Source organism: Equus asinus, chromosome 22 (assembly GCF_041296235.1).
Source record: "Equus asinus isolate D_3611 breed Donkey chromosome 22, EquAss-T2T_v2, whole genome shotgun sequence".
Classification (NCBI taxonomy): Eukaryota; Metazoa; Chordata; class Mammalia; order Perissodactyla; family Equidae; genus Equus; species Equus asinus.
The window spans coordinates 53745795-53760311 of NC_091811.1; the positions used below are offsets into that span (position 1 = coordinate 53745795).

The window sequence follows — 14517 nt, forward strand, 5'->3', positions numbered from 1 at the left end:
ATCCAGAAGGACAGACCGGAGTCCTAGCGATGTGAGCTTGGCAAGTTTATTGAAAACCCAGGAACACAGAGAGCAGTACAAACAGGCCCCTCACCCACCCCAGGCCTTCCTGGAGGGTACAGACAGAAACCCTCCGGCAGCAGCCAGGGCTGGGCCTCCCGCACACCACAACAGGGCGGGGCAGCCCGAGCGTTGCAGAGCCCACCTCTCCACCAGCACGCCACCCGCCTCGTGGACACACATGCCAGAGTTAAGCCAACAACCCAGGAAGAGAAGCAGCCAGGACATACGCCGCTCGGAGAAGAACCATCTCAGGGGACTTAGGGATCCTTTGGGCCACCGAGGACTGTGGGTCCTTCTGGGTCAGGAAGAGAAGGAAAGAACCTTCTCCTGCCAAGGAAAGGAAGAGGAAGGAAGCAAAGGACAGTGGGCTAAGGGTGCCCGCGGTGTGGACGGTCAACTCTCCAGTTTCCAAGTTGCTCCAAAGCCATGGATGGTGGTGGTGCCCAAACACATTCTTTTTGGCTTTGAACGGTTCCTTTTTCCCCTGGCGCCCTGATTTTGGTAATTGTATTGAATCTGCATTTCTTGATGCTGTTAGCTGGATGGTGGGGAGTGATCCAAAGAAAGGAAATTGGGAGTCAGGGAGAAGCCCGTCTAGGGGGTGCTGTGGATGGAGTGCTTAGCTGGCGACAAAATCCCCCCAGAGGATGGTGGCCAGGCAGAGCAGCCCTTGGGGCGGGGAAGGAGAGCTGAATGTGACTTCCTGGCAGGAGTGGGGGTAGCTGGAGACCCCTCGGGCTCAGAGTCCAGGCGCTTTGGGGACAGAAGCAGGAGACATTGAGCTGGTTCTTCTCTGGGCGGTGGCTGGCTGGGGCTTGCATCTCAATATTTGGTTCTGCGCGAGGTGGTGGTGGTCACGAAGCGGACACTGGAGCTGCGGCTGCTGCGGCCCCCGCTACAGCTGCTGAAGCCCCCCTCGGTGGGCAGCGGGCAGGGGACACTGGGGGCGCAGGCGTCGCCCACCAGCACCGAGCACCCCCGGGAGCCAGTGCTCAGCAGGTCGCCACTGGACCGGATGCTGCTGCCGCTGGAGAAGGTGAGCCCACTGCGCGAGAGGGTGGAGCTGGTGACCAGGGACTCAGGCCCGCATACCACGCCGCCCCGGGAGCTGCTCACGGCTGCGGGAGGAAGAAACCATCAGTGGGGCTGCCATGTCCCCATGCTCCCTGCTGCGGGGGAGGGGAGGCAGGACTGGTGGCCCCAGGGGGTCCTTATTTCTACACAGTCAGTGCCTACTTTCCCTTCTCTTGTCTCGGTGCCTCAAAGGCTGTGACTCCAGTAATGTCAAACACTCAGATTAAAATGGAAGAATTCACCCAATTCCCCAGGTGTTTGCATACAGCTATCTGCTGACTATCATTTATTTGTGGCTGGGTGGTCTGAGGGAGGCCTGAGCTGGACTTTCCAGACAGCTGGAGCAGTAGCCCGGGTAAAGCCCCGGGCTTCTCTCCCAGTTATATCGAGCCCCTTGGTGCTCCCCACGTTGCCCCTCCAAGAGTCCTCGTCAGTTCTGTTCAGCCGCTGATGGCTCTGCTCTGTAGCCCTGTGGTCTCTACTGGGCACACCTCCATGCCTCGGGACCCTAATCCGACTAAATTTCGCTTAGACATGCCCCGCCTGTGGAGGGGCCCCCCCTCTTCTTCCCAGAATCCTTCTCGCCACCTGTGACCTCCACTCAAGCTTGACCTTCTGCAGAAAGCCATTCCTTGCGGCTTCCCCGTCTCTGTGGTGCTGTCCTCTGACCACATGAAGCTCTGACCATCTAACCACCCAGCTTAGGCCTCAGTTTCACCACACATCTGCATATATTTGTGATTGGGGTCAGAAATCTGGGTTTGACTTCTGGCTGTGCCACTGACTAGCTTTGCGACTTCTGGCAATTCCCGTATTTTCTCCGAATTAGCAAAAGGGAGATGCACCAATGCCTAGGCACCCCCCCCCCCCCCCCCACCCCGACCTCCGGGCTCTGAGGATTAGGCAGACAATGGATAGGACTCATCTTATCAAGAAGACTGCAATTCTAGGGAGCAGGGCTGGGGCTCGCCTTCTCTGTGTCCCCACCCGGCAGTGCCCAGCACAGCATGCTCTGCCTGGCAGCAGCCGGGGGACTTCTGCTCAGCCTTGTCCCATCCCTCGCCATCTCAGGGGGTGGGCGTCGGGGAACTCCTTGGCACAGGCCTTTCACTTCCCTCCCTGGCCTTCGCCCTTGAAGGGCAAAGCCACTCAAAGCAAAAAGGCTGCCTCTCTTCCGGAACCCTCTCCCACCAATAAGCCTGCAAACCCTCGCCATCGCTTAGCTCTGGGGAAGGCGGGCTCTGCGGAGATCTCAGACCTGGGCTAAGGGGATGCTCCCTGTCCAGGGCCCAAGGTGGTCCCTGCTCCCCTGACTGTCACAGCCAGCCCAGCCATGGGCTCCTGATCCCAAGGTGGGCCTGAGTTTAAAGGAAATTGGAAGGGCTCCAGGAGATAAATGGGAAGAGGAAAAGACTTAAGTTTCTTACATATGTTTACTGGTCCAACACCTTCGCAGATCCTGGAGAGAGAAAGAAACAAGTCAGCTCACAGTGGGGGTTCTTCCCTGGAAACCTGCTTGCTCTCAGAAGGGCTTTTCCGCTGAGTGGACAGTGTGGACCAGTGGCTCTCACCCCTGGCCATACAAGCTTCTGGGGAGCTTTGAAAAACTACGTGTTCCTAGACCCTACCCCAAAGCTGTTGAATCAAGATATTTCAGGAAGTGTGTTATTACTATTATTTCTAATCAGCTAACCAATCAAGAAAAACTCCTTAGGATTCTGGGGCAGCCTGTCCTCAAACTTGGGTTCAGCAGGCACAGACCTCCAGCATTCTTCTAAAACCCTGCCAAGGGCAGAAAAGCTACTGTCACCTCCAGAGACCGCTTATTTCAGAGATTCACCTGGGCCCCTCCCCCACTTAGTCTCTCGCGGTGTCTGAGTCTGACCCCTAGCCCTCCCGCTGCCCTGAGAGCGCTCACCGGATCTCCTCGCCCTCCAGCAGGCGCCTGTAGGTGGCGATCTCGATGTCCAGGCCCAGCTTGGCGTTCATGAGCTCCTGGTACTCGCGCAGCTGCCGCGCCATGTCCTGCTTGGCCTGCTGCAGCGCTCCCTCCAGATCTGCCAGCTTGCCCTTGGCGTCGTTGAGGGCTGCCTCACCCTGCTGCTCCGCCTGGGCCACCGCGGCCTCCAGCTTGACCCGCTGCCAGGGGGAGGGGGCAGTTGGCAGGTGGGCTTTAGCAGGGACTAGGGGAACCCCGGGGGCGGGGGGTGGGGGGAGAGGCTAGAAACACTGGCCTCTGTTGGTGGGGACACAGCCTGGTGCCAAGACAGGGATGGAGCCCACGGTGGCTGCTTTCTGCGGGATTGTGATGCTATAGTTCGAGGTCGCTAGCGGGTAGGGCATTGCTTTTCTGCTGTTTCCATCCCCACTGATTTTATACTTCCTGATTTCTGCTACTCCAAGACCCATGGGGTCCAGAGAGTAAAGCTATTCTTTCTGCTTCACCTGCCTCTCTAAGTTGGCCCCAGCCTTTCCTTCTATATGGGAGACTCCTTCCCTTTCACATTTTCCTCCTCCAGGAAGTCTTCCTGGACTAATCCCTCAATTCCTTTGATCCTGGGTCTTGGTGGTCTCCCCATGTCTTCAGACTTGGGGCTCCCCAAAGCTTGGGGGCCCTGCCTGTCCTCCCTTTGGGGCTTTCTCTCCTCTCCTTTGCCCACCTGAGCCTTAGCGTGCTCGATCTCCGCCTTCAGCCGCTGGATCAGGCGAGTCAGCTCATTGATCTCATCCCGTGTATTGCGCAGGTTGTCACAGTGTTGGCCAGCTGTCACCCGCATCTCTTCATACTGGGGGGGAGAGAAGATGTTCCGAGGTTTCAAAGGTTGGGTCAAGACTACATCCCCAACTGAGTTGGGGGCCTCAGACCTTCACTGAGTCCACTCCGCAGTACTCGAGTCTTACCCAGGGCTGCTACACCCCTTCCCAGCGCCCCTGCCCACCTTGGTCTGGTACCAGGCCTCAGCATCAGCCCGACTTCGCCTGGCAACCTCTTCATACTGGGCCTTGATTTCGGCAATGATCCCGTCAAGGTCCAGGTCTCTGCTGTTGTCCATCTTCACGATGACCGATGTCTCTGAGATGTGTGACTGCAGCAACTGGATTTCCTGTGTCGGAGGATCAGCAAGAGAGAGGGACTCAGAATCCCCTCAGTGTCCAGGACTCTGTATAGTGTCCCCAGGATGCAGTGTCAAGAGCAGAGAGCATTGCTCACTTGTTCAGACCAAAGCAATGGAGCAGACTATCCAAACCCAGGGCAAAGAAAGAGATGACGGAGAACCATTTCTCTTTGACTTTAAACATTTCTTATATACTTGGAGACCTTGCTTTAACCCCCAACTTTGCTTAGGTGACTATTAAGGCCAGGCGGGCCTGGGGCCTCGGAGGAGGGATGAGAGCCATGCTGGGGCTTAAACTCCTCTTTGGCTTATCTTCAAAGTGGCTGTGCTGGTCATAGATCATTGAGAGCTGACAATATTTTAGGACATGGTGGTCTAGGAGTTCCTATATCCCAAGTCCTTAATAGAACTGGGGGTCTTGGAACTGGCCTGTGAGGTGAGGGCTCCAGAGGAGCTTTTTCAGCCTTTCCACTCAGAGCCAGGCATTCAACTCTGGCAGGGTCTGCCCCAGACCAAACGGACCACTTAGGGAGCAAAAGAGAGCAAGTTCTTTTGGCTAATCAGGTCAAATGCAATTTTTCTTATATCTCCTAGCAAATCAGTTTTCCAGAGTCTTCTCAGCAGATAGGAAGTCTAGACATTCCTAGACTCCAGTCTTTGATTGGCCAGCAAGGAGGCAGATCATAGATCCAAGGAGTATATTCATAGACCTGAGTCAGGCTGCTGAGAAGCCTGCTTACCTCACTTCTCCACCTGTAGACACATCGACACATAGGGGACATGGATTTGGGTGGGAGGCAAGATGCATGACACCAAATGTTAGAAAACAGGCCAGTCCAGAGGAAGCTCCCCGGGTGTCCGGGCCAAGCACTGATCTCCTTGGATGGCTCAGAGGGGAGGAGCCCTTACCGCCATGTAGAGGGTTTTCAGGAAGTCGATTTCCTGAATTAGGGTGTCCACGTTGGCCTCTAGGTCAGCCTTGTTTAAGAAAGCTGCATCCACATCCTGCATGAGAGAGAGAAGGATGAAGTGCTCATTACCTGTGCACTGCTTCACCGTCCCCCATTGGCAGGGTCCAGAGGTGGGTGGGAAGATCAGGCCAATCCCCACAGGGCCAGGCCAAGCTTTGGGATGGGTGGTGAAGGCATTGGGTGGAAATGCAGCTTAGTGACTCCTGTTCTTCTCCCCACTACAGCTTGAAAACTCCCCCAGGGGCTGCTGGACATTCCCTGATGCTTATTTAGAGGTGAGGAGAATCTGGATAATCCAAGATTCTTAAAATGTCCTCTCTTCAGACCTCTGCTTCACGAAGATCTGATCCTAAATAATCCGAGGTTGAATCAGAACTTCTAAGGGAGCCTGTTGTGCTTTTAGGGGTTCCACTCTGTGTGAGTGATCCCAGACTCCACAGGGCTTCCCGGGCAGTCTCCTGGGTGTCTTGAGAACATTTGCCTGTCTGGAGGAGGAGTCTAATCGGCTCTGTCGCTCTCTCTTACCTTCTTCAGAGCCACAAACTCATTCTCGGCATTGGCGCGGAATCCTACTTCCTCTTCATACCTGGATGACAAGGATTAAGAGAGTGGGTTCTTGCCCTGAACTGAGAGCCAATTACTCCCAGCTCCACAGTGAGCCTCTTCTGCCCTCTCTGCCCCACCCAGAAGCATGGCGCCCTGTTGCCACCTATACGCTATCCTCCGCTCTGTCCCATCTTTAAGATCTTTATGAGCCAGTGGCCCTCAGTTTCTCCAAATCCCTTTTACTTTCTCCAACTGGATGTGGGGGTCTGAAAATCTGGACCACTGCTATGCTCCTCTGCTGGAGAAGACTTAGGGTCATTGTGCTTGACCATAGAGGAAGCAGGACCCAACTCATTGCTGAACCTGGGCAGTGTTCTCAAAATCAAAGGGTTCCTTTTTCTGGGGTCAACTACCCATTCCCACAGGCAGGATTAGGGACAAACAATGCCCAATTGCAAATCTCCTTTCTCTTCAGGACCCATGGACAGCCTTCTCCTCCTCCTCCACACATCACGGCCCCCACCCCTGTCTCCAGGCTGGGGACTGAAACCCGCATTCAACCCTGATCCTTCCAGCTCCTCTCCTCTGAGCTTGGCTGCTGCTTTGGGGAGGAGCCCATGCCCGTCCTTGGTCAGGGCAGTTAGATGCCACTCACTTCTTCTTGAAACCCTCAAGGACATCTTGCAGGTGGTTCCTCTCAGCCTCGAACCGGGCCTGTTCGCTGGTCACTACGTCCAGCTGCCTCTGCAGGCTGGTGATGTAGTTCTCGAAGAGGGGCTCCAGGTTGCTCTTGGCACATTTCTGCTCTTGGAGGAAGCTCCACTTGGTCTCTAGGAGCTTATTCTGCTGTTCCAGAAACCGCACCTAAATCCACGGGGGCAAAGAAATAGTGATTGAACAGCTTGATAGGGTCATCTACATATTGACCTGTACTTGAGTTGGCTAGAGATGACTCTCAACCGTGTGTTGACATCGTTCTCTCCAGTAGGAGCTGGAAGAGCAGGTCTGTGAGTCCTCCTCATGCTCAGCCAGGATTAGCTACAAACAGAGCCTTTCAAACCAAAGCACTTCAGTACCATTTCCCCTTCTACCTTCTGAGAAGGGTATAAGCCAGTTCACCGCGAAGTTGGAGAGACTGATTCTGCCTGGGCTGGGGTTTTGCCTCTATCTAAAAGCTGATGTCAACAATCCCTGGCAGGAATGAGGAGCAGAGTAAAGTACATATGGGGTGGGATGCGGCATTAGGGAGTGGGAATTCTCAGCTCGTAAGTCATCCCCACCATCCCAGATATTCCGTCAGCTGAGACTTGTAGGCTTGGAGGAGAAACTGGAGAGCATTTGCTCCAACCCTCGTTTATAGATGAGGAAACTGAAGCTCACAAAGGTTAGTTTCTATTCTCTGACACAATCACCACATTCCTGCCCCACGGAGACGTGGTTTGTGGGACGTCAGTTCCACATCACTGGTCTTCTCATCAGCCTGAAGATCAGGGACTACCCGAGGTGGTGCCTAACTCTTTCCCTCATTCCAGGCAATTTAGCTGAATCTTGGGTGATTGAATTCTTTGTTTTGTACAAAAATCACTCAGCTCCATTCACCACTTTCCTAAGCCTGAACAGATGTGGCCACCCAACCTCAGAAACTATGAAAACCTCAAGAAAAGCATGAAGACCTCAAGGATAAAAGCTTTAAACATATCCCAGCCAACACCTGGCCAAAGTCCTAATGTCTCTAGCCTGTTTGGGGGATATTTCTAAGTGACTAGGTGGCGGGTCTTAGTTTGTCCGGAGACCCTCAGACTTGGATGGGTGTTCCGCTTTCCTCCAGAAGACACAACCACTGTCTTAGTCTATCCCACTGCACAGCCTCTCCTCAGGCTTGTCCTTGCTCTGCAGCAGAGCCACCCAGAAACCATACTGCAACGCCTTTGGTTGACACCTGAAGGATCTGGGGTCAAGGTCAATGTCCCAGCACCCCAGTACATTTTAGCTCTCATCATCCAGATCCAGAGACTGAACTGTCATAGGTACCTTGTCGATGAAGGAGGCAAATTTGTTGTTGAGGGTCTTGATTTGCTCCTTCTCATCCCTCTTCACCCTCTGGGCATTGGGGTCAATCTCCAGGTTGAGGGGGGTCAGCAGGCTCTGGTTAACAGTCACTGCTGTGATAGATGGAGCCGCCGGGATGCCAAATCCTCCAACTCTGTAGCCAAAGCCAGGGCCGCCGAAGCCATAGCCAAGGCCACTGCTGACCCCACACCCCAGACCAGCACCAATGCCATCACCAAAGCCAAAGGCCACCCCACTGCCAGCACCAAAGCCGACTCCACAGCGGATGGGATGAGGGCCTACAGCCGCCATCCGGGGTGAGCATGATCCAAGGGTGATGACGCTCCGACTGCCAAAGCCGCCGACGCCCCGGAAGCTTGGCCCACTCCTGCAGGAGACAGAGCTGGCCTGGAAGCGGTTCAGGTTGGGGAGGGTCCCTGCTGAGCAAGAGCTGAAGTTGCCCACACGGCGGCAAGAGCTGACTCGGTAGGAGCGGCAAGACATGGTGGCTTCCTGGATGAGAGCAGAGGTGTGATCGCAGAGTGGGGCGAGCGGGAGCTGGGAGTCCTCTGAGGCTAGTGGATCCCTCTCACCCCTTTTATGTGTGTGGGGACCTGAGGACTGGCCCCATAAAAACGAAAAAAGCCATTTGGCAGCATTTATGAGCTTGGGGAGTTAGCAGAAACTCTTCAAGCCTATAACCTCCTCAGCAATGAGCTAATCACAGACACACCTATACTCCTCAGGATCAGGGCTATAACATCAAACCTATAAACATTAAAAACACATAAACACATAAATATTATGGTCCTATTGTTTCCCACAAGTCCACCACAATTGCCATTATGGGGACGTTAATTTGCTTTAGCCATAAATCCAATAGATTTTTTCACTGCAAGTGTGGCTAACCACCAGAAAGTTAGGGTGGTAACAGCTCCAGCAAGAGGCTAGCAAAGGACGCATCTACAGATAGAACCCCCTAAATAGATAGAGGGTGTGCAGGAGAGGGACGGGGCCTGCACAGCTCTGAGTAAGAAATGATATGGTGAGAATACAGTTTAATGCATCTCTGTAGATGGGTTAAAAAATCCAGAAACCTTTGGCAGTGTTTCATCTATCCTCCATGAGCTTCTTTGGCTGTTTATGTAAGAGTTGAATCTTCAGTAAAGCTCTTTGGGTTACTGTAGACACATCTCTGATTTGAGACACTCAAAGGAGATTCATTCATTCATTCACCAATCATCAGGTGCCTACTCTGTCCCAGGCACTGTGCCTGGTACTGAGGGTACAGAGATAAAAACGAGAGTCTCTATCCTCACGGTGGTGGCGGAATATTAATCCAGAGGACTTCTGCCACTCAACACTTTTGTGGCATAATTTGGGGCCAAAGCGTGTCAATAATTTGGCCATGTGTCTGTGTGGAAAGTTAGCCACATGATTTTGAGCACCCCACATACAATTTAGGGCTGATCTGTAGTCTGGTCTATGTAGGTTCCTTGAATTGTTGATGAATTGTTGGTTAGGATAGAGAGACAAAAAGCAGATAGAAAACGAAAAGTTCTAAGTAACTGGGTATTATCAATATGGCAGGCTGCTGTTTACCTTTTCTGTTCTAGTGTGTGACGTGGCTCGTCCCACCTGTCTTGTGCCTGGGGAGCTCGTGTTTGACTGGACCCTTGGAAGGGGATGAGTACTTTGGATCAGCTCACATCTTCACTATTTCCTTCCTTCCCAATCTCTATAACTTTTATCTCCTTTTCTTGTCTTATTGCATTAGCCAGGACTTCCAGGACAATGTTGAAAAGCAGTGGTGAGAGGGGACCTCTTCGCTTAGTCCTGATTTCTTGAGAAAGCTTCAAGTTTCTCACCATTAAGTATGATGTTAGTTGTAGGTTGTTTTGTAGATACTCGTTGAGGAAGTTTCCCTCTGTTCCTGGTTTACTACTATTTTTCATAGACCCAGCTATCAGGTGTATGTCTAAAGGGGGAAGAAGTAGAAAAATGATATTAAGGGAAGACTGCTTGTGAAGGTTACCGGTGACCTTCATGTTGCTAAATTCAGTGGTCTGTTCTAGCCCTCATTTAACTGATCAGCACTGTTTGACTATTTGACATGACTAGTTGATCATTTCCTTTTCCTTGGAACACCCTCTTTTTTGGTTTCTAGGCATCCTGCTTTCCTGATTTTCTTGCCATTACTGGCTGCTTCTTTTCAGTCTTCTTAGCCAGTTTCTCCTCATATCTCCAACCTCTCCACTCCACAGCATCCTTGGGCTCAGCCCCTGGACCTGTTCACATCTTTATCTACACTCTTTCCCTTGGTGACATCGTACAACCTCATGACTTTAAATACTATCTATCCACTGATGACTGCCAAGGCATATTTCCATCCTGGACATTCCCTCTGTGCTCCACATGTATATTTTGATCAACATTTCTATTCGGATGTCAAATAGGCATCTCAACCTTAACAGATCCAAAACCGTTCTCCTAATTGTTCCTACTAAGTTTGTTCCACTTGCCACTATCCCTGCAGTAGCTTAGGCCAAAAATCTGGGAGTCATCCTTTATTCCTGTTATTCCATATCCCACATTTACTGCACTGGAAAATCCTACCATCAAAAGGTATCTGGACTCCTACTGCTTCTCACCACCCCCACTGCTACCACATTGGCCCGAGCCCCTCCTTTCTCATGGGGGCAGTTCAAGTGACCTCCAGCCAGGTGCCCTGCCTCCTCCTTTACCCCTTCAGTCTTTTCTTAACACCATAGTCAGAGTGATCCTTTTAAAACACGTTAGATCATGTCATTTCCGTGCTCGAACCCCTCCAGGGGTTTCCCATTTCACTCAGAGTAAATGCCATACAGGACTCGACAGAGTCTCTCCCCCCTCCCTTCACCTCTATCCATCCCACTGTCACCCCACCCTAGCCACCCTGGGCGCTTGGCTGTCCATCAGACGGGCAGGAGAACTCCTGCCCGGGACACTTTCCCACCTGTTGGTTTCTCTGCTGGGAACTCTTTTTCCTCAGATAACTGCAAGCCCAGGTCCCTTAATTCTTCCAGGTCTTCGTTCATACGTCACCCCCTATTTAAAGCCCCTCCCCCATACACCCCACATCCCGCTCCCTGCTTCTTCCCCTTCTTAGCAGTTCTCGCCATCAGAGAGCCTCTCCTGCCCGCTTGCTTGTTCCCTGCCTGCCCTCCCCGGCTGGGGCACAGGCTCCAGAAGGCAGGCATGGTTGTGTGCTTTGTTCTTCCCGTGTTCCCAGTGCTCAGCAGAGCGGGGCCACGAGGTGGGCGGGCTATGTAGCTTTACTGAATGAATGAACACACTGCAAAGATTAAAAGCAGGAGGGAAAAGGGGAGAAAGGAGCAGGGATGAAAAAGAAGAGGAATTCTGGCTCTAGGTTTCACAGATCTTTCGGGAAGAGAAGTCTCTAGTCTCCAAAATGGAGAGGAATGGGCCTGAGGATGATCGCGGTGCAGGAACTCAAGTGCTCACAGAGGACCAACCCTCTTTGCCCTCCAGCTCTGGCCTCTTGGGCTGCTGGACGAAAAGGCATCCCCTCCACCAACGCCAGGCAAGGGGATCCAGGAGACTGGGAAGGGGCCCCAAGGCCCCTGTGGAGGTGAAGGGGGAGGGGAGCAGGAGGAACTCCAGTGAGTGGAGTGTGCCTGGCCGAGGGCGGAAGAAGTGACATGGCCCTCTGAGTCTCACGGACCGGGTTCAATCCCAGTTTTCCTACCTGCCAGCAGGGTTACCTTGGACGGCAGGGTGGTGTCAGGGCTCTGCTCTGGGCACAGGCGATAAGGGGGCTTGTCTGAGAGCATTTAAACACAATAATACAACCAACTGAACATCGGTCTGCTTTTCATTATCACTGTGCACCAGCCCCTCTGAACAATGTTAGTCAGCAAACGCTCCCCTCCACGGTACATGATGACCTGGGGGAGCTGCTTAACTTCTCTAAGCCTCAGCTTCCTCGTCTGTAAAGTGGAATGATACCTACGTCGAGGTACAGTCACACGCCACAGCACGACACTTCTGTCAGCGAGGGACTGCACATACGACAGTAGACCCATAGGGTTAGTACCGTGCAGCCTAGCTGTGTAGGAGGCTAGACTATCCAGGTTTGTGTGAGTACACGCTATGATGTTTGCACAATGACAAAATCGCCTAACGATGCGTTTCTCAGAGCGTAGCCTGTCATTAAGTGAGCCACGTCTGTACAGTGAGGATTAACTATGAAAGTGTTTGCGGTGCACACTGCGTGGGCCTGGCATGGTTCTTGTTGTCCATTTCCTCCCCTCGCTCTCTTTCCTCCCTCCCTCCCTCTCTCCTTCTCTCTGCCCCTTCCCCTCTCTTGTGCACAACCCTCCCTTCACTTCTAAGCAGTGGGCCCTGCTCCCCTCCGGCACCCCACCTCCCTCCTGAGCCCGCAGCTGTGGCATTCATTACCCATCAGCCATTCCTGGGGCTGTCCCTAACCTGTCTCGGTTTCCTCCAACCCTGACCAGGCTGGGTAATTGGGACCAGTCAAGCGTAACCTCTGCTCTGGGATGAGGCACCACCATCAGCAGTTTTCAGTTCTGAGGCATTATTTCGCCAGGTGATGCATAGCACCGTCACTTACTAGGGGTGGCAGGTGGGGAGGGGGAAGGAGTTGCCCTGGAAACACCGGGTGGAGGTTTTGCTGCCCTGACAGTTTCTTCTTCCTGTTGTCACCCCCAGATCTGCCGGCTGCGCCCAGCGACAGGCTTCACCGGGCCACCGCAGGACAGCTGCTGGCTCATGGGGATGCTGTCTGCCTAGCGGGGAGGAGGAAGAACGGCTGACGAGGGGAGGGGAGGGGAGGGGTGGGGAGGGGAGGGGCGGGGCGGGGCGGGGAGGCGGGGGTGGGGGCGGGGCCCTGTCCTGGTTGGTTAAGCAGCGTCTGGGAACACCGGGCACAAAGCTGTGGCTGCGAGTGTGTGTGTGTGTGTGTGTGTGTGTGTGCGCGCGCGCGCACCCGTGGGAAGGAGGGAGAGTGACAGGAAACCCCAGGTGCTGAGAGAAGGCTTTCCTAAAGGACGCCTTCTTCAGAGTGTTTCCGTCTTGCTCCGGGACAAGTCTGTGCTGAGAGAGGCGCTCACTGGGAGGTGTTCATGCTGAGACCTGTCTCTGGGGAAGGGAAGCTCCGGAGTCCCCAGAAGGAGGGGGGCGGTGGGGAGAGGCTGAGTCCACCCCTGCGTAGGCCCTCCAGCCGTCTGCCCTCTCGGACGAATGACGCTTGGATGGAATCCCAGCACGTCCCAGGACGGACAAAGTTGTTGGGCCCAGCCCCACCCTTCCAGGCAGGATGATTTTTTTCAGGTTTAACCTAAATTTCTCGCATTGCCCACACAGCCGTCACCTGTCCAGGGTGAAAATCTTGCTCCTGGAACAGGGAAGGTCTGTTTGCTTCAACAGACCTTTTTGGGTGCCGATGGGTGCCCGGTGTGGCATTTAGATGCTGGGGCGGCTGCTGGGGCGCAGCCCTCTCCTTCTCTCAGACTCGGCGATGCTAAGTGCCCCCTCCTCTGCCCACAGTGCCATTTCTGAAGCCGTTTCCCACAATCTGAGTCCTGAGTGGAGAGTGGCAGTCGGGGGTGCGCCCGGGGCCACTGAAGGAACTGGGATGAGGAAGGGATCCCGCAGACCAAGGGCCTCTGGGGGCAGAGGCAGAGGGGACCTGAGGGAGAGGGCAGTGCGGCAAAGAAGAGCCACGCGGGGAGAAGAGAGGCCCCGGGTCAGAAGAGGGACGAGGAAATGGGAGAGATTCTGCGGGGAGAGACAGAAACAAGGAGGTCCCAGCCGGGTCTTCCAGCCTTCCCCAGGCCTCCTCGCTGTTCCTCATCTGTCCTCACGGGGGCGCTCTGGAAGGGGCAGGATTTGGATGAAGCGGAAGGCACTGAGGCTCTGGCTTCAGGCAGACGGTCTCCCTTCCTCCCCAAGGCCAGGAGGCCGGGCCTGACCATGCCCCTCCCTGGATCCCAGCACTGGGCGTGGGGCAGGCCTCGTGAGGAGCTCAGGGGATGTTTGCCCAGGTGAATGGAGTGTGAACCAGGCCACCACCAGGAGGCACTTTTGTCCCGCCTGCCTCGAGTCACCTCCTCCCTGGGGACGGAGGGAGAATGGGGGCACTGCTGCCCAGAAAGGAGGGGGATCCCCAGGTGGAAGCCCTGGAGGGGGGGTGCCCAGGCCCCTGAGCCTGTGTCCAGGATGGAGCTGGGGCGCCCCCACTGTTGGGATGAGTCATGCCTAGTGGAAGGTTCCAGACAGCCGCCCCTCCCCAGGGCCTGGACACTCAGAAACGGGAAGTTCTGCAGGGCTCATGGCCAAGCCGATCCTCCCTCCCTCTCCTCCTTTATCCCATAGGCTGTTCCGGGCTCAGGTTGTCATCTGTGGGGCAGAACTGGGTGGTCTATGGAATCTCTCTGTTTTTGCCCGGGCCAGAGCATCCTTGTAGTTTTCGGAGCTTTGAGTTATTAATCAGCAAGGAACTTAGCTGGCTCCAGGGCCAGGTCCAGAGTGACCCAGCTTCAAGTGGGAGCTGAGGCTGTGAGGCCCCATTGTTCCACCCGCTCCTTCCCTGCATGTGGACTTGAAGCCCTGGAATCACGGATGTTCACCGGGGCAGGCACCGTGCACTCTGGCTCACAGCCACCGATCCCCTA

The 14517-nt window shown here is 54.3% G+C and overlaps 1 protein-coding gene across 1 annotated transcript; it reads right to left on the bottom strand.

Annotated features, from left to right (window-relative positions):
* Window positions 1–20: 20 nt before the first annotated feature.
* KRT84 (keratin 84) lies at window positions 21–9797 on the bottom strand. The gene is made up of 9 exons (XM_014847461.3): window positions 7802–9797; window positions 6426–6634; window positions 5750–5810; window positions 5163–5258; window positions 4077–4241; window positions 3798–3923; window positions 3056–3276; window positions 2565–2596; window positions 21–1181 (listed from the first exon to the last, which is right to left on the bottom strand). Exons 1-9 carry the CDS (start codon window positions 8321–8323, stop codon window positions 886–888), a joined length of 1728 nt encoding a protein of 575 aa, XP_014702947.3. The 5' UTR covers window positions 8324–9797; the 3' UTR covers window positions 21–885.
* Window positions 9798–14517: the final 4720 nt, after the last annotated feature.